This window comes from Piliocolobus tephrosceles, chromosome 1 (assembly GCF_002776525.5).
Source record: "Piliocolobus tephrosceles isolate RC106 chromosome 1, ASM277652v3, whole genome shotgun sequence".
Taxonomy (NCBI): Eukaryota; Metazoa; Chordata; class Mammalia; order Primates; family Cercopithecidae; genus Piliocolobus; species Piliocolobus tephrosceles.
The window spans coordinates 201,174,340-201,197,729 of NC_045434.1; the positions used below are offsets into that span (position 1 = coordinate 201,174,340).

The 23,390-nt window shown below is 50.1% G+C and overlaps 1 protein-coding gene across 3 annotated transcripts in view; it reads right to left on the minus strand.

Moving 5' to 3' along the window:
- Positions 1-23,390, minus strand: part of ALPL (alkaline phosphatase, biomineralization associated) — a 69,718-nt gene that overhangs the window by 24,763 nt on the left and 21,565 nt on the right. Inside the window, exons 1-2 of one of the 3 annotated variants that reach the window (XM_023219730.1) lie at positions 2,680-2,859; positions 240-404 (exon numbers count right to left, since the gene is read on the minus strand). In XM_023219730.1, the coding sequence (XP_023075498.1) occupies positions 240-300 (61 nt within the window). In that variant the 5' untranslated portion in view covers positions 301-404; positions 2,680-2,859. Of the gene's footprint in view, positions 1-239; positions 405-901; positions 1,043-2,679; positions 2,860-23,390 lie in introns of those variants that run through there. The other 2 variants (XM_023219729.1, XM_023219731.1) reach the window with 2 other exon arrangements.

Genomic DNA, 23,390 nt, shown 5'->3' on the forward strand with positions numbered 1-23,390 from the left:
AGGAAGGAAGGAAGGAAGGAAGGAAGGAAGGAAGGAAGGAAGGAAGGGAGGGAAGAATAAAATATATATATATAGGAAAAGAGTGACCTATCCGACTAACACACGCAAGTAGCAGAGTTGAGGTTTCCTGCTCTGAACACCGTTTTCAGCTCTTAAAATACTTTGCATGGTTCTGGGACCTTGAACATAGACACTGCCCTCACCCTGCCCCATCCCTCCACCTGTGTCCCCAAGCATACCTGGCACTAAGGAGTTGGTAAGGCAGGTGCCAATGGCCAGTACTAAGAATGGTGAAATCATGGTGCACCCCAAGACCTGCTTTATCCCTGGAGCCCAGAGATGGAATCGACGCAGGTGGGAGGGGGTGGGCTGGCAGTGGTCAGATGTTAACTGATGTTCCAATCCTAGAAATTAAAAAAAGAGAAAAAGAGGCATGTGGGGCACGGCTCTAGAGATCCCTTTTTCACTCACTTAGTCATTCCTTGATTCATTCATCAAGTATTCGGTGAGCACTTATTACAGACCAGGCATGGGGTTTGACATTGGGATGCCAAACCCAGGTGGTTCCTGTCTCAGGAAGCTGAACCACGCAAACAGTTGTATCAGTATCAATGAGTTCCATGCTGCAAAGCGGTTCCGTCCCATTTCCTAAATGAATTTCCACTTTCAATTCATCTGAAGCCCCCAACCTCTCAGAGTCCAGTCTTTTGGTGCAGTGTTTCTCAAACTGTAATGAGAGCAAGCACCTGAATTCCCCCAAGGGCTTGTTACAACAGATTCCCGGCCCACCCGCGAGGCTCCGATTGTATTTCCAATAAGCTCCCAGGAGAGGCTGCTGCTTTGCGGACCACACCTTGAGAAGCCCTGTCCTAGAGTACTCGGTCTTCAGCCTTTTAATTACCTGTGTCCCAGGAACATCAGGGACAAAACAAAGCCTGCACCCCTTCTTTCAGGACCCGTGCATTTGCTACATTCTCTTCTAGAGCTTGTCGTTTATGGTAAGAGATATAAAAACGGTAGGAGTCACATATGTGAAAAGACTGGCTGGAAGCGTGGCTATTTCTGGGTGGTGACATCACAGACAACTGATTTTTCTTTTCCATTGTCTTTTCCGCATTTCCGAAATTTTCTTTTGTGCTGAGACACAGTATTATCTTTATACGTTTTTAAAAACATTGTTTTCTTTAAAAAAAAAAGTTGGATGTAATTGAAGAGTTTATGTGGAAAATAAAAAACCAGAAGGAAATACACCAAAACATTAACTGTGGTTTTCTCTGGGTGGTAGGACTATAAATGATTATTTCCTCTTTTTTTTATGTTTTTGAATTTTCCAAGTAGCCTAAAACAAGCGTGTATTAATGGCATAAGAATGTTTTTACACTGTGGTCATCCTGTTAAATCACAAGGAACAACCTCACTGGCAACTGAGAAATGTACTAACCCTGTTGCGCATGAGTTACGAGACGAAGAATTTTAAATGGCAAGAGTTTCACTGAGAAATGTTATTGCTTCAACCAAGACCAAGATATGACACCATTTGTTGTGGGAAACGGCAGTAACACACACTCTACCGTTAGAAAAGTGTTGTGACAGATAAGACACTACTCTAGTACAATTATATGTTAAGTCAAAACAAAATAAAACATTCTTTAAAAGTTGTTCAAAGAAAAAAAGCCAGGCATGGTGGTGCATGCCTATAATCCCAGCTACTTGGGAAGCTGAGGTTGGAGGAAGTTCGCTTGAGGCCAGGAGTTGGAGACCAGCCTGGGCAACACGGCGAGACCCTGTGTCTAAGAAAACTTTTTGTATTTTAATTTTTATAGATTTTCTTTTCTTTTTAAAAATTCTTCTCTTTGCAGATCCAGCTCAAAGGAAAAAGATTTTTTCTTTTTCTTTTTTTTTTTTTTTTTTTTTGAGACGGAGTTTTTCTCTTGCTGCCTAGGCTGGAGTGCAACAGCGCAACCTCGGCTCACTGCAACCTCCGCCTCCGGGGTTCAAGCAATTCTCCTGCCTCAGCCTCCCGAGTAGCTGGGACTACAGGCTTGTGCCACCATGCCTGGCCAATTTTGTATTTTTAGTAGAGATGAGGTTTTCTCCATGTCTCCATGTTGGTCAGGCTGGTCTCAAACTCCCAACCTCAGGTGATCTGTCTGCCTCAGCCTCCCAAAGTGCTGGGATTACAGGTGTGAGATGCCATGCCCATTCAAGATTTTTTTTTTAATTTAAAAATATAGAAAAAGAAAAGAAGAGAGAGAGAGAAAAGGAAGAAAGGAAGGAAGGAAGGAAGGAGAGCAGGAGAGGAGGAGAGAGGGAGAGAGAAAGAGAGAAAGAAAGAGAGAAAAAGAAACCACTATCACCAGAAGAAGGGATCTCGATTCAGCCTTAAAAACATGCAAGCTGCGCTCCAGTGCCAGAAGTGAGGGCTCTGGGGTAGGGGCTGGGGGTGGCAGTGCAGAGTGGAAATTAAAAGGAAATACCCCACACCTAACATCTAACAGCACTTAACTGTGAGGGAGTGGTAGAATTTGGAATTTCAGATGATTCCTACATTTTTTTGTTCTATTTTATGGTTTCCCAACATTTCTATAGCAAATCCTAAAATCAGAAAAATGTTATTAACTGAATACAAAATACTAATACATTAAACTATTATTTAAAATCACTTAAAAACGAAGTCACCTTTTCAGGAAGCCTCCAGGATGGTCACTCATTCCAGTATAACACCACTCAGCTTCATGCCACCTCAAACACAGCGTTTTGAAGGTAATACCTCCCTTTTTGAAGGTAATATAATTCTTTCCTGGGCCATCTCAGCTGCCACACCGGGAGCTTCTAAGAGTGAGGACTTTGTCTTGTTTGTCTCTGCACTCCTAGCGCTTGGCACAGTAAATATTTACATCAGCTGAATGCCAATGCCCTAAGGAAGGAGGTGGGGGGAAGGGAAGAGCCATCCAAATTTCTCTCCTCTGTGTGTGCAGGAAAGTCCAAGAGTTCGTGAAGGTCTGTAACTACCGGAAGGTCCGCTCACTGTTGGAGTGTAGACCGGCATAGTGCATGGGAAAACCGGCAGGACTACCAAAGCTGATCATCCGACCTGCGCCCTGGGACCCGTTTCTCTCCAGCAGAATGTGCACATCAGCCCTGTTCATAATGGCTTCAAAACTGCCTCCATATATGGCAGGCTGGATAATACACAATACACAGGCTGTGTTCACAACACAGAGACCACCACAGACAGCAAGGAGAATGGATGATCCCCAGCTCCTCACAACATGAATGAATCCCACAAGGTAAGTTTGAGCAAAGGAAGCGAAAACCAAGAGCACTAACAGTGTGATTCCGATGACAGAAAAGTATAAAAACTAACCCAGGGTGTTGGGAAACAGAATGGAGGCTCCACATGGAGGGTATGGAAATGGGAAGGGGCTGCTGGGGTGCTGGTGTGGTTCTGTTTATGATTGATCTGGGTGGGTGGGTGCTGGTTACACGGTGGGTTCAGCTGTCACTGTATAATGCACACATTTTTCTCTGTGTGTTTTATTTCAATAAAATAGGCCGCGAGCAGTGGCTCAAGCCTGTAATCCCAGCACTTTGGGAGGCCGAGACGGGCGGATCACGAGGTCAGGAGTTCGAGACCATCCTGGCTAACACGGTGAAACCCCGTCTCTACTAAAAAAAAATACAAAAAGCTAGCCGGGCGAGGTGGCTGGCGCCTGTAGTCCCAGCTACTCGGGAGGCTGAGGCAGGAGAATGGCGTAAACCCGGGAGGCGGAGCTTGCAGTGAGCTGAGATCCGGCCACTGCACTCCAGCCCGGGCGACAGAGCGAGACTCCGTCTCAAAAAATAAATAAATAAATAAATAAATAAATAAATAAATAAATAAATAAATAAATACTACTCTTTGGGAGCTTATATGAACAATCTATAAAGGACACCGACAAAATGAAAGCAAGCCTATGTACTGCACTCCACAGTTTATAAAGAATTTCACCATGATGTTTCACTAATAAACTACGCAGTGGACAGAAAAGGACCTATCATCTCCTTTTACAGATGAGAAAACCAAGGCTCTGGAAGGACAAGTGACTTGCCCAAGGTTACCGACAGGAAGTTGCAGAGCGGAAACCTGACCACAGGGTTCCTGATTCTGGAATTAGCAATCAGGTTACCATCAGTCACCCCCTCCAGAGGGAGGGATTTCTGTTGTTCCCAAGTGTAAAATGAGGGTTCTGACGTTTGACACATGGATAGATTCATGTAACCACCACCATCACCATCAGGACCCAGAACAGCTCTGCCACCCCAAAAATCTCCCTTGCGTTCTTTATAGTTACACAATCCGCCCATCCCTAAACCTGGCGATCCCTGATCTGTCCTCCACCACTGTGTTTTTGATAGGTATGGTATTAAATCCACAGACCAATGTGGGAGGGTTTACGTCTCTAGCACGTGGAGTCGCCCACTCATTCAGTCGGAGTTCTTCAGGTCTATCAGCACTCTGTAGTCTTCGGCCTGTAGATCTTGGATATGTTGTGTTAGGTTTATACCTATAGGTTCCATCCTGTAATGGTTAGCACTCTGGACTCTGAATCCAGATTTATACCTATGAATTTCGCTTTTTGGGGAACTATTGTAAATGGCAATTTTTCTGAAATTGTTCATTACTAGTACATAAAAATACTACTGAGTTACGCGCGATGGCTCACACCTGTACTCCCAGCACTTTGAGAGGCTGAGGCGGGTGGATCACTTAAGGTCAGGCGTTTGAGACCAGTCTGGCCAACATGGTGAAACTCTCTCTACTAAAAATACAAAAATTAGCCGGGCATGGTGGTGTGCACCTGTTATCCCAGTTACTTGAGAGGCTGAGACAGGAGAATCGCTTGAACCCAGGAGGTGGAGTTTGCAGTGAGCTGAGATCGAGATCGCACCACTGCAATCCAGCCTGGGCGACAGAGCAAGACTCCATCTCAAAAAAAAAAGAAAAAGAAAAAGAAAAAGAAAAAAGCATTCAGCCTTTCAGCATTTGGGGTGGTCTTCTGAGGCGTGAGGTGGAGTAGATTTTGTGGCGACAATCAGGAACTTGTTTTTGGAAATGTTGAGCTGGAGATGTCTTTTGGAAGTGGAGACACTAAAGAGGCAGCTGAATATTTGAGTCTGGCATTTGAGAAAGAAGTCTGGGCCGGGCGCGGTGGCTCAAGCCTGTAATCCCAGCACTTTGGGAGGCCGAGAAGGGCGGATCACGAGGTCAGGAGATCGAGACCATCCTGGCTAACACGGTGAAACCCCGTCTCTACTAAAAAATACAAAAACTAGCCGGGTGAGGTGGCAGGCGCCTGTAGTCCCAGCTACTCGGGAGGCTGAGGCAGGAGAATGGCGTAAACCCGGGAGGCAGAGCTTGCAGTGAGCTGAGGTCATTCCAGCCTGGGCGACAGAGCGAGACTCTGTCTCAAAAAAAAAAAAAAAAAAAAAAAAGAAGTCTGGGTTAGAGGTAAAAATCTGGGAATCATAGGCACAGAGGTGGCGGTTAACACCCTGATGAAACTTGACGCGCTCATCAAGGGAGAGGGGTATTGAAAAGAATTTCTTTAATCTGATAAAGGCGTTATGCCAAAAACCTGCAGAAACCATCATACTCACTGGAGAAAGCTTTGGCAAACTTCTTTTAACGCTGGCTTATGATGGTGAGGAGCTGGGGCAGCCTCGCTGTCCACAACTAGCGAAACAAATTAGTAAGGAGTGGTGGAGGCCATGTCTGTGTGGCAGTGGTATTAAAACTAGACGTCAAAACAGCAGCATGGTGGAGTCTAAAGTCAGAGGACTGAGTGATGAATGTAAAGAATCAAACGCAGTATATGTAAGTACAAACCACTCCCACGGACAGAACACTGTGTAACGTACAAGGACACTTACAAATCCAAAGCCGTATTACGTACATTAGCATAGGGACTTCGGGGAGCTGTGGGAATGGCAGTGGGGAGGCAGGGAGCGGGGACAAAGGAAAAAATGAATAAATAAAACAAGAACTGGAGAGCTCATTTGGGTATGTCATATGCTAAGAGAGATAACGCATCCCACTCTCTCTGCACCTAGGGTCCAAAACAGGTGAGTGAATAAAGAAAAATAAACGTGTAGAGTGACCCGGGAACTCTGAAAGGCTCATCCAGCCCCACGTGATTATTCTTTCGGTTATTGGTTTGTCTCTCCTCCCTGCTAGCCTGAAGCTCTGTGAGCGTAAAGACCATCATCTTACCCGTCTCTGCATCCCGAGCGCTTGCTTGCACATGGCAGCAGTTTCGTAAGTGCCACCAGTTCAGGCTGGGATGCTCTGAATTTTGGCCCCAGGGATACACACTGAGATAGGCTTGGCCTGGAGGCAGGTGCCTTCTCCCATAGCCTCTGCTCAGGACAAGGAGGGGGTAGGGACCTGGGAAAGCCTTCAGAACCCTGAGCCTCCCTGCTGGCCCCACCCCTCAGACCCCTCCTCCTCGCAGAGCCTCCTGGCTGCTCTCTGGCAGCCCTGGAAGTGGAGGGGCCCAGTTTGGGGCTGCGGGGGCCCCGGCTGCCCACCACCCTCCGCCAATGTCCTGCCAGCTTAAAATGGGGCCTCCGGGTGTGTGTCAGCCCCATCGCCACCCCCTCCCTCCCTCCCTTCTCTGCTGGGCTCCCGGCTCCTCTGTAGCCTGATTATAGAAGCCCCGGCTAGGCTGTGGCTCCAGAAGAGCAGCTACTTGGCAGTGCAGTGCAGGGGCTGAGGGGCCAGGCAGGCCTTGGCTCTGAGGACTGATTCAGCAATCCGGGCAGAGGGCCCGGGGGCATCCTGAAGTGGGGCACAAAGCCAGCCCTGGGCTGCATCTCAGAAGATCTGGGGCAAATGATAGAAGAATGGGACAAACGTGTCACTAGCGTTTCTTCAGCCCTCATGTCGCACTCAGCCCCATGCTGTTTACATCCCTGATCTCACAATAAGGATGAACAGCCCCCATTTTGTAGTTTAGGAAACCGAGCAGAGGGTCTGGCTAGTCTTTGACCACACTCCATTCAAGCCCAGGCAAACTCCAGGGCTCAACCTCTCCAGGCCTCAGTTTCCCCATCATAAAGAGTAAGAGAGACAAGTGCCCCGCTGGCTCCATCCCACAAGAATAAGGGAAGCCAAACAAGCTTAGGGCGGGGTATTTGGTAGCGGGGGAGTCAGGCCAGGTGAGTTCCCCTACCTGAGCGGCCTGGCCAGGCGGCAAGTGAAGAAACAAAGGAGGCCCAGGACCAGCCCCAGAAGGAGGAGGCTGAGGGCCACCGTGAGGACCACATCCAGGATGGGGGACAGGAGGGCCATCTTGAGGCAAAGAGGGCCCCTGGGAGCGGCCACCACGGCCCGCACAGTCAGTCACACTAGCTCCAAAGCCCTGGGTCAGTGGCCGTGACCTGCTTTATCCCTAAGTTAATCTTTGTGGATTAGTCAGGCTGGATGAAATGGGGTGCTGGGGTGGGAGGGGGAGCAGGCTACGAAGCTCCCCTCTCCCATTTGAGCCCCAGGGGAGGACCCAATGCTTGTTCACTCAACTTTGTTCATTCATTCCTCACTCGCAAGTACCTACGGAGCTCCTGCTAGGTATCTCTGTGCTAGGTTCTGGGGAAACAGTCGGGAACAGGACAGACATAGTTTCTGACAGCTTGGAGGTAACTGACCAGCCAGTGTAGACAAAGCACCTACTATGTGCTAGACATTGTGCCAGGTGCCCTGTGGGGTAAAAACACAGAAAGAAGGGAACCCCTTGGCTAGTAGCAGAAGTTTTCCCTCAACAGCAACAGCTGCTCCAGCCCATCCATGAGCCCAGAAATCTGAGTTGGTGCTTACCCCAGCCAGAGGGATGCACCCATGTTCGGAAGAAGACAAACTGCTCTTATTGAGCACCTACTGTGTACCAGGCCCCATCTGGGCTAGAGACTAGTATCCCCATTTGCAGAGAAACAGAGGCTCAGAGGTGCAATGGTGGAGCTGGGATTTAAGCCCAAATCTGCTGGTCTCCACGGCCTGTACCTCAGAACTGACATAGCAGCAGCCTAGGGAGGCTTTAGTCAAGCCCTGCCAGGTGCTGGCCTAAAGCCAGCGGTCACCCAGGAGGCAGCACACACAGGCCGGAGGTGGACAAGCTGTTGCCAGCACAGAGGGGTCTTTTCTGCTTCCAAAATTGTCCCCCTAACCCAGATCCAGTCTCTCCCAAAACATCCCATGAAGTCAGGAGAGTGGTTATGTTTCCCACCTCACAGATTCAGAAATGGCCCAGAGAGGTCAAGCCACGTGACACAGGCACAGCTGTGCACCATTAGACCAGGCCTTTTCCAATCATGCTTCCTGCCTCCTGGTACACCTCAGATCCCATGGCACAAAATACCCAAGGTCAGGGGAGACACTTTTACCCTCTTGGTGCCAAGGAAAGTCCCCTCTTCTTGACCCCAGAAAGGCCACTGACCTCACCATAACAGGAAAACGAATCTCATTACTCCATTACGCCCTTTTCTTTCTCAACATTCCCGTAACTCAAATTGCATCAGATCCTCACAACATCCTAGTGATACTGGCAGGGTGGGGATTATTAGCCCTATTGATAAAAGAAAAACTTCAGCGGAATTAAATTTAACAGAGTTGCCTGCAATCCCAGCACTTTGAGAGGCCGAGGTGTGTGGATCACGAACGAGGTCAGGAGATTGAGACCATCCTGGCCAACATGGTGAAACCCCGTGTCTACTGAAAATACAAAAATTAGCTGGGCATGGTGATGTGTGCCTATAATCCCAGCTACTCGGGAGGCTGAGGCAGGAGAATCGCTTGAACTAGAGAGTCGGAGGTTGCAGTGAGCTGAGATCGTGCCACTGCACTCCAGTCTGGCAACAGAGCGAGACTCTGTCTCAAAATAAAATAAAATAACATAACATAAAATAACATAACATAAAATAAAATAAAAAGAGTTTAACTGAGCAATGAACAATCTGCAAATTAGGCAGCCTCCTGAGCCAGAGTAGGCACCAGCGCAGCCACTTGGTAGAAGATTTATGGACAGAGAAGTAAAGTGAGGTACAGAAGACAGAAGTGAGGTGCAGTCAGATTGATTACAGCTTAGCACTTGTCTTATTTGAACACGGTTTGAACAGATGGCTACATTTGATTGACTAAAACTTGGTAATTGGTGGCTGGGCACGGTGGCTCACTCCTGTAATCCCAGCACTTTGGGAGCCTGAGGAGGGTGGATCACCTGAGGTCAGGAGTTCGAGACCAGCCTGGCCAACATGGTGAAACCCTGTCTCTACTAAAAATACAAAAATTAGCCGGGCGTGGTGGCAGGCACCTGTAATCCTAGCTACCTGGGTGGCAGAGGCAGGAGAATTGCTTGAACCCGGGTGGTGGAGGTTGCAGTGAGCTGAGATCACAACACTGCACTCCAGCCTGGGTGACAGAGCAAGACTGTCAAAAAAAAAAAAAAAAAAAAAAATTTGGTGATTGGCACAAGTGTAGGCTATGTTATTTTTTTAATTTTGAGACATTGACCAAAACTTGAGTCACTGATGTCACTATCACCATTGTAAATGTACTAATTTGGCCTTGAAACCCACTGGGAAATAGCAGGGCAGTGGGTTTTGTAAGGTGGGAATAAAGACTTTAGGTTTTTTTTTTTAAGGGTTAGAAGGTTTTTTTTTTTTTAATGTTGGAATGTCCTGTTTACAAGAAAACAAAACAAAACAAAACCTGGTTTTAGCATTTATGTGTTCTTTTTAAAGTTTTAGTTTGATGGTATCACATTTAGCACAAGTGACTCTATTTAGGTTTCGTCTGGTCTGTTGGGGCCTAGAGTATGCGTTTAGTCCAAACAATAGCCTCTCATAATTTTGTTTTTGTTTTGAGACAGTTTCGCTTTGTTGCTCGGGCTGGCATGCAGTGGTATGATCTTGGCTCACTGCAACCTCCGCCTTCCAGGTTCAAGCAATTCTCGTGCCTCAGCCTCCTGAGTAGCTGGACTACAGGCGCATGCCATCATGCCCAGCTGATTTTCTGTATTATTTAGTAGAGATAGGGTTTCACCATGTTGCCCAGGCTGTTCTTGAACTCCTGAGCTCAGGCAATCCACCTGCCTCGGCCTCCCAAAGTGCTAGGATTACAGGTGTGAGCCACCAACCCAGCTCATAATTTTGTTTTAAAATTCCCCCTTTTTGGTCAGGTACTCACTTCGGTAAGAGCGTGACCCAAACTTAGGGCCTTAGCACCACTCTCAGTCACCACATTTTGAAACTAAAGCCTAGCAGTGAAGTCACTGGGTCAACCATCACACAGCCAGCAAATCTGATCCAAGCCCAGGCTCCACCCTTCCCAGGTGTGGGAGGCCGGGTCAGTCCCTGTGCCTCTGAAACTGTTTCCTTTGGCGTCTAACATTGGTTTCCCATTCAAGAACTACGGTGCACCAGGTGCTGACTGTGGCACACCTGACCTGCTGTGTCCTCATTAACAACCCTGAGAGTGAGACGGAGCTGTCCCCCTCTACAGGTGAGAAAATGGAGGACCAGTTGACCGTGGTGAAGATGGCCCAGGGTCACACTGATGGCACGCACTGGGCCAGGCCCTACACAGGCCTCCATATGGGACCTACCCAGGGACATCCCTGTGCCAAGCTCTCTCCACATCAGCTCAGCCGGGGGCCTTCCCCACCCAGCCCCCAGGCCTGCTCCAAGGACACCCTCCAAGGCTCCACCAGGCAGCCTAATAAACTGCTGTGCCCCCAGGGAGCATCACCTGGTATGCCCCAGCTTGTACCTGGCAGGACTCACAGGGTCAGGTATTTGCCCTTAGGGAGCCCCCGGTCTAGAGCACGCAGCCCCAGACTGTCCCAGACTGTCTGGGCTGGGACGGTCTTTTGTGATTTCCCAAAAGCCCCGGACTACAAAAATCACTTGAGGTGCTTATGGAAAAAGTCTTATTCCCAAGTGGTTATCTTGGGAGGAGGATTGACTAGGCAGTGCATGAAGGAACTTCCTGGGGCAATGGAAATGTTCTTTTTTTTTTTTTTTTTTCGATGGGGTTTCCCTCTTGCCGACAAAGCAGTAGTGGGATGGGGTGATCCCTGACCACAACCTCCACTTCCCAGGTTCAAGCGCTTCTCATGCCTCAGGCTCCCGAGTAGCTGGAACTACAGTATTTCTGCCCTGCCGGAAATGCTTTTCATCATGACCTGAGAGGTAGTTAAACGTCTGTACTTTTGTGAAAAGTTATCGAGGGGCTAATTGTCCCTACTCTGTCTATATATCGTGAGGTTTCTGGGGAGGAGCTGATGAGATTTCAATAAAGGGAGTGTTGGGGAAAAAAGGGCTTAGTGGAGGGATGTGACTATATTCAAGTTTAAAAAGAGAGATTAGAGAGACAACAACCCCCTAAATAAATGCCTACTTCTCCTACCCCAGACCTACTAAGTCAGAATCTCCCAGGTCAGGGCCTGGGAAGCTGTTTTTTATTTTTTGTTTTGAGACAGGGTCTTCTTACTCTGTTGCCCAGGTTGGAGTGCAGTAGCACGATCATAGTTCACTACAGCCTCAAGAGATCCTCCTGCCTCAGCCTCCCAAGTAGCTGGGACTACAGGCATACATTACCACATTTGGTTAATATTTACATTTTTAAAATAGAGGTGGGGTCTCACTATGTTGCCCAGGCTAGTCTTGAACTCCTGGGTTCAAGTGATCTTCCTGCCTCAGCCTCCCAAAATGCTTGGATTACAGGCATAAGCCACTGTGCCCAGCTGGAAGCTGTATTTTTTTGGGGGGGGTGGTGGGGAGGATGGAATCTTGCTCTGTTGCCCAAGCTGGAGTGCAGTGGCACGATCTCAGCTCACTGCAACCTCCGCCTCCTGAGTTCAAGCGATTCTCATGCCTTAGCCTCCCTAGTAGCTGGGATTGCAGGCGCCCACCACCATCCCTGGATAATTTTTGTTTTTAGTAGAGACAGGGTTTCACCATGTTGGCCAGGCTGATCTTGAACTCCTGGCCTCACGTGATCTGCCCGCCTTGGCCTCCCAAAGTGCTGGGATTACAGGCGTGAGCCACTGTGCCTGGCTGGAAGCTATATTTTTAACAAGTCATTTTCTGAGCAGATTCATTTGGGAAACTTTGTCTTAGAGATCATCCCGTTGTCCAAATGGGAAGACTGAGGCCTAAAGAGGAGAAAAGCCTTGCCCGGTGAGAGGAACCACTACAAGCAGACCCTGCATCTCCCAGCTGCTCCCCACCAGAGACACTCACAGGGAACTGAGTCAGCCTGGAGCCAGCATCCCCTAGCCTGTCAGCTGGGCCTTCTGGGCTCTTCCAAGGAGCTGTGGCTAGAGAGGAGTGCTGAGTCGCCCCTGTGTCCCTGGTGGGCATGGGGAATGAGGCAGGGGCTGGGGGGCACCTGCGTAGCTGCCTAGGGAGGGAGCCCTGCTGAAGACCAACCCAGTAACATTTCAGCTGCAGAGTCATAGGGACGGGACATGGAATTCCTCTCTCCACCAAGCCCAGCATCTCTGGCAAGCCTTGCTGGCTAGGACTGTATTCATTACTGGAGGAAGTTATTTATGGCTGTCATGAATAGCTGGATGAAGTGCTTGGGCAGCAATGTGTGGTGGTTTCAGAGTGGGCTGCAGGTCAGATCCAAGGAAGGACTTCCCTAGAGGGCCGTGGGCCAGTGCTGGGGATATAGCAAGGCTCAGACTTCTAGCCGCTGACAGCACCCCATCCTGGCAGGAAACAGACGCAGAAGCGCCCCAGAGGCCTGGTGCCAAGCCACTGCATCTTTACGGCTCTGATGAGAAGCCAGCTGTCCGCTGAGCGCTCCCAGCCTCAACACCTCTGCACACCATGCTTCCCAGCCTAGAATGTTCCATGCTGTCCAACCAACGAATCCCTCCCCCTGCCCTCTCCCTACCCCACTCCAGCCCAGACAGCAGTTTCGGCTCCTCCCCAAGCTCCCAGAGCCCAGTGCCGTGAAGCCCTTGGTGGCATTGATCAGAGCCTTAGAGAATCGTGGGTTGTCACCCTCTTGTCATGAGGAGCTCCTAGGGAGCTGGAATCCTGCTCTGCTGATGGCAGAGGCCAGCACGGGTGACCAGGGAACGTCACGAGGTGGAAGGATGATGGGGTCAGAGGGTGGGTGGCTGAAGAGACAGCTCAGCAGAGTGAAGACGGATGCTGGAGCCAGGCTGCTTGGGTTCCGATCCTGCCTCTGCCCCTCACCAGCTGGGCAGCTCAGGGCAGGTGACCTCACCCCTCCACATCTAATAGAAGCCACTGCACTGTCGTAAGGATGCCTTCGCACACACATGGGCATAAAACAGAGGCTGGGATGTGGTAGGTGCTGAGTGAATGTCAGTCAGGAGCTATGGTTATGGGGAGGGGGAGCAAATGGGGTGGATGGACTGCGGGGCAGAGATAGGCAAGTGGGGCAGATGAGGGGCTGGAACTGAGAACGGATGGACCCTTCCCTGCACACTCGGTCAAGGCGCCATGTGCTCTGGGATTTCCCAGAGACCTGTTCACCTGGATGGCTGCCACCACAAAGGGCTCTGCTCCCCAAGCACAGCCTGGTCGAGAGCAGGCCCTCTGCCTGCCTCATCTCACTACGTGTCCCATCGCCAGCCCCATTTTACAGGCGAGGACTTACTCAAGGCCACAGAGCAGAGCTGGAATCAGAAACCCCGAGGCTCTGGGTTCTGGAGCCAAAGCTTCCCTGGAGGTCCCTGAGGCTCCAGGACAGTCATGATGCCCCAAACCAACTCTGTGGGCAAAGGACTGAAGCCAGAGGACTGGTGGCAGGAGAGACAGCAGCAGGCAGCCACGCGAGGGAGATCACAGGGGAGGGGATAGCGGGGCCCACAGACACCATGCCTGGGGCCTGCAGTGCCCAGGCAGGGGTGGGGGGTGGGGCATGGCTGCTTTGCAGGTACACAGCCTTCCGCCATGCTACGGAAAGGACATATTCTGCCCTAGGCCACCTCGCTCTGCGCCAAGCCTAGATGCCAAGTACAGAAAGCAGTGGGGGAGGGTGGCGCATGCTCTGTGCATCTGAGGTGTTCGCCAACCACCTCCTCCAGCACTTCCCTCAGCACTCTGCAGGGGGAGCCTCCCTGGTACTAGGAGACATGGCCGTCCCATCCTTGCTCTCACAAACAACAAGAAAAGGAAGGCACAGGCCACGCGCGGTGGCTCACTCCTGTAATCCCAGCACTTTGGAAGGCGGAGGTGGGCGGATCACAAGGTCAGGAGATTGAGACCATCCTGACTAACACGGTGAAACCCCGTCTCTACTAAAAATATACAAAAAATTAGCCAGGTGTGGTGGCGGGCACCTATAGTCTCAGCTACTCAGGAGGCTGAGGCAGGAGAATGGCGTGAATCCAGGAGGCGGAGCTTGCAGTGAGCTGAGATGGCGCCACTGCGCTCCAGCCTGGGTGACACAGTGAGACTCCATCTCAAAGAAAAGAAAAGGAGGGCACAGAGAGGGTACACAACCTCCCCAGTGTCACACAGTACATCAGGGGCAGGGATAAGTCTCCTCACTTACTAGCTGAGGATTTGGGGGGCCAATTACTAGAAAGGCAAGGCAGTGTTCAAGGCGCAGCGTGGATGCCAATGTCTTGGACTTCCATACATAGTGATTTGCGGCAACTGATGAAAATATTTCAAACTGAGATTATTTTAGAAAAATCCTATTTTACATATTTTGTCATTGTATTCATAAGAGCAATAATAACAAAACTTTTCATAGACCTTACTATGTGCCAGGCATTGTTTAGAACCTATATTAACTCACAACAACCTTCAAGGTAAGCACTATTATTATTCCCATTTTACAGATGACAAAACAGAAGCACAGAGAGGTTAAGGAGCATGCCCAAGGTCACACAGCCAATAAGTGAGCGAGCCAGAATTCAGCCTTACTTGGGGATGTTTCTGTCTCCCAGGACTAAGCATAAACTCCTGAAACAGGAGGCAAGACTGGAAACAAACCACCATTTGCCCTCTCTGCAATATGTACATTACACGAACACATTATACTTTTGCAGATGAAGGAATTGCATGCAGCTGCTATTTGATTCATACTCACCACACTCTGTTCCCAAATGTTATTTCATTGTATCTGCACCAGGGTTCCCAGTGGGTGGGCTTCCTGCAATCCTAACTTTGCAGGCGAGGTGAGGTGACTTGCTGGAGGTCACACAGCAAGAGAGAGTCACATCTAGGGTCCAAGTCTCTTCTGATCTTTTTTTTTTTTTTGAGATGGAGTCTCGCTCTGTCGCCCAGGCTGGAGTGCAGTGGCCAGATCTCAGCTCACTGCAAGCTCCGCCTCCCGGGTTTACGCCATTCTCCTGCCTCAGCCTCCCGAGTAGCTGGGACTACAGGCACCCGCCACCTTGCTCGGCTAGATTTTTGTATTTTTTAGTAGAGAGGGGGTTTCACCGTGTTAGCCAGGATGGTCTTGATCTCCTGACCTCGTGATCCACCCATCTCAGCCTCCCAAAGTGCTGGGATTACAGGCTTGAGCCACCGCGCCCGGCCCTCTTCTGATCTTTGCACAGTATCTTGTAGCCAGCCCTGCAGTGGAAATCACTTAGGGCTTGCAGTGGCAGGGAGGGGAGGATCCCAGATTCAAGACCTGGCTCTGCCCCTGGCCAGGTGGGCGCCCCCTGGACACCCCTACCCAAAATCCACTCCTTCAGCTCATCCTCAAGACAAGGTATTGGCCAATCCCAGCTCTTCCCACTCCCCTCCCAGTAGCAGAGGATGTGTCCATTGTGCAGATGGCCCTGCACAGGCCCTGTGAGAGGAGGCTGAGGAGGCGCCGGGCTGTGGGAAAAGGGACAATGAACTTGTAGCTTGCTGGGCAGCGGCCAGCACAAGCCAAATCCCTGGGTGGCAGGCGCAGAGGGCTCAGGTCAGAGGAGGAAGGACGCGGGTGTTCCCAGAGACAGTGCTCAGGGCAGCTGGGCTCCAGATAACAGCGTTCCTCGCATTCCCAGAGGACGCTCCAGCCGGCGGCAGAAGGCTCCCGGTGGCTTTTGCATTTGATCTCCGCAGCGACCTTGGGACACAGCAGGGCAGGGCTGACGCCGAGAGCCCCAGACAGGAAACTGGGGCCTATGGAGGTGAGGTCCCACCCAAGGGCACGCAGCTCAGCAGGCCCCCGTTGACCTTGGGCACATCACCTCACCCATCAAATGGGGACCATCCTGGTGAGAGCCTACGTCATTGGAGGAACAAGAATTCAGTGAGACAATAAACAAGGAGGGAAAGACCCTGGGGCCTGGTACGCATTAAACAATAGGTGTTAGTTAGCCAGAAGTAACAGTGATCACGAGTGTGCTGGGCATTGCTCTAAGCACTTTACACGAAAATCCATCTGGTCCTCACACCAACACCTTCATTGCTCCCAGTGTACAGAAAAGTCAAGGAATTTGGCCAAGGTCACATAGCTACCAACAGGACCCAAAGAGGAAGAGGGAGAAACTCTTTGCAGCACCTACTACACACTGGGGGCTTTTCACCCAGTCTTCCAATTCCAGTGAAGTGCAAATGATCAGCTCGGGCTCAGGAGGAAAAACCAAGGCTCAGAAAAAGGAGGGAGGTTCAGGGTCACAAAGCAACCGCGTGGGAGGGCTGGGATTCAGGCCAGGCCTGTCCAGCTCCACGTCCAGTGTACGTGCCACCCCCATCTCAGTCACATGCCATGACAACCTCGGTCACCAATGGCAGAGCTCGTGCCTCAGCCATCCCAAGCACAGGGAGCCCTGCCTCAGTGGGGTTGCATGAGCTCACTCTGCTGGGGTATAGGGGGAGGGAGGGGGGAGGTCCTAGCAATGAGAGCTGCAGGAAGCCATGCCTGGCTGCTGCCCTGTTACTGGTCCTCATGTCATGCTCCTGTCTTAGCTCCCCGTGGACTTTCCCGTGATCGCAGCTTCCTGGGGGCCTCTTATATCTAGACAGAGTGCCCGTTCCACAAAGGGAGGGGCTTCAGTCATGTTGGCCTCTGCCTCCCAGGTCAGCTCCTCTGGGTTTATAATTCTGCACAGAGAGGCTGAGATCAGTGGGGGCAGTCCAGGGTTACAAGTCAGAGTCCTCGCTGAGTATTCAAGGGCTGTTTCCTTGGCCATAGAGCAGGGATAATAAACTCCATTCTGCCTCCCGTATCGGCGTCTTAGAAGGGAAGGAACCTTGCAAATTAAAAGGTACAATGCAGAAGTTTCTACGGCTCTCCACTGCGCTCCCTCTGGTGAGTGGAGTGGACATCTACTGTCATTTTTGGCCACCCAGAGTCTCTTTCCCCTTCCTAACAATACCACCAAGTTTCCTTGGGAAGTGACCCTCCCCCTTTCAGCCTGGTTTGGGTGGGACTGGTCCCACCTCCAACTCCCGGTGGACCCTGACTGGCTCCAGCTGGAAGACTCTGTCTGCCTACTGGGTCATGAGGGTGTGAAGTGGTGGGGAGGGGCGCTTTGTGTAGCCTGAAGAGGAAGTAACCTCTCAGAGATGGACTAGAGAAAGGTAGAGACCTTGAGTCTTTGATAGCATCACTTGGGCTCCTAGATGCAGCCATGCCTAAAGCCTTCCTCTGAACATCCTGGCTACATGAGCCAATTAATTTCCCCATTGTGTGTCTTGGCTTTTCTGTTACTTGGAACACAGAGTCTGACCTCAGAACTACAGCTCAGCCAGTTTTTCTCAGCCCCTTAGATTGTGAACAACCAAATCAGGTCATTCACATTCTGCCAACTGTTTCTGCCAGAGGAAAAATCTTGCAAACAAGCTAAAGCTGACAAGTTTCAAGTATGTGGTAATGTAAGAGTCCAACTTCCTAAAAGTCACTTTCTACTTGGAATCTATAAACTTGTAGAATTACAGAAAGTTTTGGGGCTGGACTTGCCTAACAGCCCTGCAGGACTCGGATCCTCACTTTACGCAGGTTGTTGTCCATTGAGTTTAACAACCCTTTGACCACCAGGTTCCATGTGTCTATTGTGTGCCAGCCCTGTGACAGGACCTGCAGGTACAAGCTCTGCCTTCCATGCCCTTCAGTCTGGTAATGACCGGTTATAATTCACCTTTCTAGTAGGTTTTACACAAAAAGCTGCGGAGGGGGAATACCACTACACCCATTTCAGAGGAGAAAGTAGAGACTCAGCAAGGTGAAGTAACTTGCCCTGGGTCCCTCTGCTAAACGGGGGCAGGGCCAGGCCATGTCCCCAGATCTGCCTGGGCCCAATGCTACTGCTTTTTCTCCTAGTCATTGGAGTGGAGTGGACTGGGCCTATCATTTCTTTGAGATAGTTTGTTCCACTCAGGAGCAGTCAGAGTGATTTAAAAAGCTAAAGAAAACGATAGCCAAGTGTCATGAGCTTCCTGTCCGCCTGAAGGTCTTGACTTCTTCAGAAGCCCCAGTATTTGACCCATCCAGCTTCACTCTTTCTTTTTTTTGAGACAGGGTCTTGGTCTGTCACTCAGGCTGAAGTGCAGTGACACGATCATAGCTCACTGCAGCCTCAACCTTCTGAGCTCAAATGATCCTCTTGCCTCAGCAAGAGACCAAGTAGCTGGGACTACAGGCGCGCAGCATCACGTTTGGCTGGTTATTTTATTTTTAGTAGAGACAAGGTCTCGCTATGTTGTCCAGACTGTCTCAAACTCCTAAGCTCCAGCAATCCTCCTGCCTCAGCCTCCCAAAGTGCTAGGACTCCTGGGGTGAGGCCCCACACCCAGCCAAACTTTCCTCTCCTGTAGGGCTCACTGCTTGCAGGTTGTAGCCAGAGAGGAAACCAGCACCACCCTGAAATCCAGACCCCAAATGCTTTCATGGGAGACCTCATCACCCCAAGTGAACTGTCCCAGACTCTCTCGGGTCTCTGCCCTATGTCTCTAAGATCCAGCTGACTTTGACTAAACACCCTGTATGCCCTAGGGCTCTCCCTATATGTTATTCAACCAACATTTGCTGGATCACTGTTTACTGAGCAACCACTATACGCCAAGGGCTGTTCTAGGTGCTGAACATAACAGCCCAAATCCCTGTCAGTGTAGCAGGCAGACAACAAAGAAGTAAGTAAAAGCAATAGAACGTCAGGTAGCGGTAAGTGCAGTGGGGAAAAAGAAGGCAGGGAGGAGGACAGGGAGGTTTGCAGTTTTAAATAAAGAGGTCAGAGAAGGTCTCACCAAGAAATTATCTCACTGTGGCCTTGCAGTGATCCCACGCAGGCCAGAACGTGATTCCGAAATCACAGATAAGGAAGGATAGGGTTTCAGGATTAACTCTCAAGTCCATGCATGTCAATACAACCAGCACAACTGGATTTGTGCCCAGGACCTCCTGTCTCCCTCGTGCCCCCTCCCCTAACTCTACTAAGTGGTACTAGCAGCCCTTTTGCAGATGAAGAAACTGAAACCACAAACCCAGACCCTCAAGAGTACACCAGGGTGAGGGGCAGCAGTGCAGGGCTGGAGTTCAGCCCCAGAGCTGCCCTCTGGACCTGCCTCTTGGCAAAGCCCACATCTGCTACCCTCGGCTTCAGTCTCCAGCTTCAGCTCCAGGCTTGTTGAAACTCAGTTCTCCTCTCTGCTGACTCCGTGTGCTCCCAGAATCCTCCTCCCTTTCCCAGAGTCCCTTTGGCTCTCTATCCCAGGTCATAAGAGCCCCAGATTGTCCAACCCACCTTTGTTCTGCCTCCTCAATTAACTTCTGGCTTATCACTAAGCCCACATTTGCATAACACTACAAATGTCATGGTGGACATTTGTACAAGGGTGGACAGTCAGAATATACATGTAAGGTCCAGGTGTGGTGGCTGACATGTGTAATCCCAGCACTTTGGGAGGCCAAGGCAGGAGAACTGCTTCAGCCCAGGATTTCACTACCAGTCTGGCGAACATGGTGAAATCCTGTCTCTACAAAAATTAGCCAGGCATGGTGGCATGCACCTGTAGGCCCAGCCACTCAGGAGGCTGAGACTGGAGGATTGCTTGAACCCAGGAGGTCTAGGCTGCAGTAATCCGAGATTGCGCCACTGAACTCCAGCCTGGGAGACTTCTCACTGTGCTTTCCCATCTGCCTGCATTTGGTAATCTCCCAAGTCCCAGTCTAATCTTCTTCTTCTTCTTTTTTTTTTTTTTTTGAGACAAGAGTTTCTTGTCACCCAGGCTGGAGTGAAATGGAGCAATCTTGGCTTACTGCAAACTCCACCTCTAAGGTTCAAGTGATTCTCCTGCCTCAGCCTCCCGAGTAGCTGGGATTACAGGTGCCTGCCATCATGCCTGGCTAATTTTTTATTATTAGTAGAGATGGGGGTTTCACCATGTGGGCCAGGCTGATCTCGAATTCCTGACCTCAGGTGATCCACCCACCTCAGCCTCCCAAAGTGCTGGGATTACAGGCATGAGCCACCGTGCCCAGCCCCAGTCTAATCTTCTGAATAGTGTGGCATGGTGGAAAGACCTTAGTCTTGTGGGAGGTGGACCTGGGGTTAAGTCCTGGCTGTGTAGCTTTGAAAGCAACTTTGAAGCTTCAGGTTCCTTGTCCATAAAACAAGAGTTAGTCATCCTCACCTTGCAGGGTTGTTTTACAGATAAAATACAGTGGAGAGCATCTGTTAAAAGTTAAAATTCAACAGAGTGTATTTGGAAAGCAAAGCCCAGCAGATAATCATCAAGAATCTACCAAATTGAAAGGAGATGTCTGTATAGTGGTGAAACAACTGTCACCAGCAGAATGACAGCTGCATTCACTGTGCTCCTATACTTTGAGGTAGGTACTCTTAGTATCATTCACATTTTATGAAGAGGAAAAAGGCACAGAGAGGTTAAGTAACTTGCCTGAGGTCACACAGCAGACCAGCAGCAGAGCTGGGATTCTGAGCCCAAATTATCCAACTCCAAACTACAACCTCTTAACCCCTATGTAAGGATAAGTAAACAGTAGCTTTCCGTGTTGAAAGAACTGCTCCGTGACACACAGCATGAAGTGCTGACCCAGGAGGGGCTGGTGAGCAGCCTCACACCAAAGCCTGTGCTCCCCACCACGGTATCACAACATAGCTGAAAGGGACTTAGGAATACTCTAACCCAACACCTTCATCTTTTTCCCCAAGAGAAGCCTGAGGTCCATAGAGGTAGCATGACCTGCCCAAAGTCACACAGCCAATTAGTTGAAGAATCAGGGCAGGCACCCTGGTGTCCTGAGTCCAGAACCCCATGCCATCACTGAGTGTCACCTTGATGATGAGGCATGGTCAGGGAAGGAGTCTTGGGGATATGCTGTAAGTGTTTCGGGAGAAGTGGAGGGAAGGAAGTCTAAGCTGCTGGAACAGCCCATGCTGAGGTCCAGAGGCCGTGAACGTCTTTCCTGGAGAACAAGGAGCTGTAAGGTCCACGCAGAGGTTTGGGGCTGAGAATGAGGCTGGTTTCTCATATTGAATATTTGCTTTCAGTTCTTTTATTTTTAACACTCTCTCATTCTACTTTATGTTGCTAATGTTTTTCCTTATTTCTCTTGTATGTTTCTAATGTTTATTTAAAAATCTTGGTCTTGGGCTGGGCACAGTGGCTCACGCCTGTAATCCCAGCACTTTAGCAGGCTGAGGCGGGCGGATCACTTGAGGTCAGGAGTTTGAGATCAGTCTGGCCAACATGGTGAAACCTCATCTGTACAAAAATACAAAAATTAGCCGGGCACGATGGCAGGTGCCGTAGTCCCAGCTACGCGGGAGGCTCAGGTGGGAGAATCACTTGAACCCGGGAGGCGGAGGTTGCAGTGAGCTGAGATCACACCACTGCACTCTAGCCTGGGTGACAAAGCAAGACTCCATTTCAAAAAATAAAAAATTAAAAAAAATCTTGGTCTTTTTATTCTACTACCACTGACTCCAGGGTATCTCTAATCAGCTTACGGTTTTACTTTTGAATTCACTGTGCTCTGGCTGGTGGTGGGACAGGGGATTAGGGAATCCACATGCTTCTTGCCCCAACAGAGAGAGAAGACATATGGCTCCTGGATCCTCCTTCTCAACATCAATCCCAAGTAACGACAGAGCAAAACACCACTAAACCTAGGCAACAACAGGGAAACAGTCTTCTGGGGAGATGGAAGAGTTTAAACTGGTGTGTGTAGGGTGGTGGGGAGGGGTTGCTGCAGCCAGGAGAAAAGGCAGGGCATGGTCTTTAGGGTGGAGAGAATATTACGGAAAAGAAAACAGGGTTTGAGTTCTCCTCTTGCCTCTTTGTTCCAAGTCCAGGCCCCCATACACACACCCACTGTCCTGCAACAACTAAGGTCAGAGCTGGGTGCGGGGTTGGAGTTCAGCCCCGCAGCCGCGCTATGGACCTGCCTCTTGGCAAAGCCCACATCTGCTACCCTCGGCTTCAGTCTCCAGCTTCGGCTCCGGGCTTGTTGAAACTCAGTCCTCCTCTCTGCTGACTCCATGTGCTCCCAGAATCCTCCTCCCTTTCCCAGAGCCCCTTTGGCTCTCTATCCCAGATCACATGAGCCCCAGATTGTGCAACCCACCTTTGTTCTGCCTCCTCAATTAACTTCTGGCTTATCACTAAGCCCACATTTGCATGAAACCCACAAAAAGTATCTTGCATAAAGCAGCCCAGGCGGATGGCACAAGTGTGCTGAGATAAAGTCAAAGCATGGGCTGGGCCATAATCCCAGCACTTTGGGAGCCCAAGGCAGGAGAATCGCTTGAGCCCAGGACCTTGAGACAGCCTGGGCAACAAAGCGAGACCCTGTCTCTTACAAAAAAATCAAAAAATTGGCCGGGTGCCGTGGCTCACACCTGTAATCCCAGCACTTTGGGAGACCAAGGCGGGTGGATCACTTAAGGCCATGAATTCGAGACCAACCTGGCCAACATGGTAAAACCCCATCTCTACTAAAAATACAAAAATTAGCCGGGTGTGGTGGCGGGTGCCTGTAATCCCAGCTACTTGGGAGGCTGAGGCACAAGAATCACTTGAACCTGAGAGACAGAGGTTGCAGTGAGCCCAGTGAGCCAAGATTGCACCACTGCACTCCAGCCTAGGTGGCAGAGCAAGACTCTGTCTCAAAAAAAAAAAAAAAAAAAAAATCAAAAAATTATCTGGATGTGGTGGTGCAGGCCTGTGGTCCTAGCTACTTAGGAGACTGAGGCGGGAAGACCTAGCCAACATGGCAAGACCTCATCTCTACAAAAAAAATTCTTTTTTAATTAGCCAAGTATGGTGTGCACCTGTGATCCCTGCTATTTGGGAGGCTGGGGTGGGAGGATTGCTTAAGGCCAGAGGTTTGAACCCAGGATGTCGAGGCTCCAGTGAGCCATGTTCGTGCCACTGCTCTCCAGCCTGGGTGACAGAGTGAG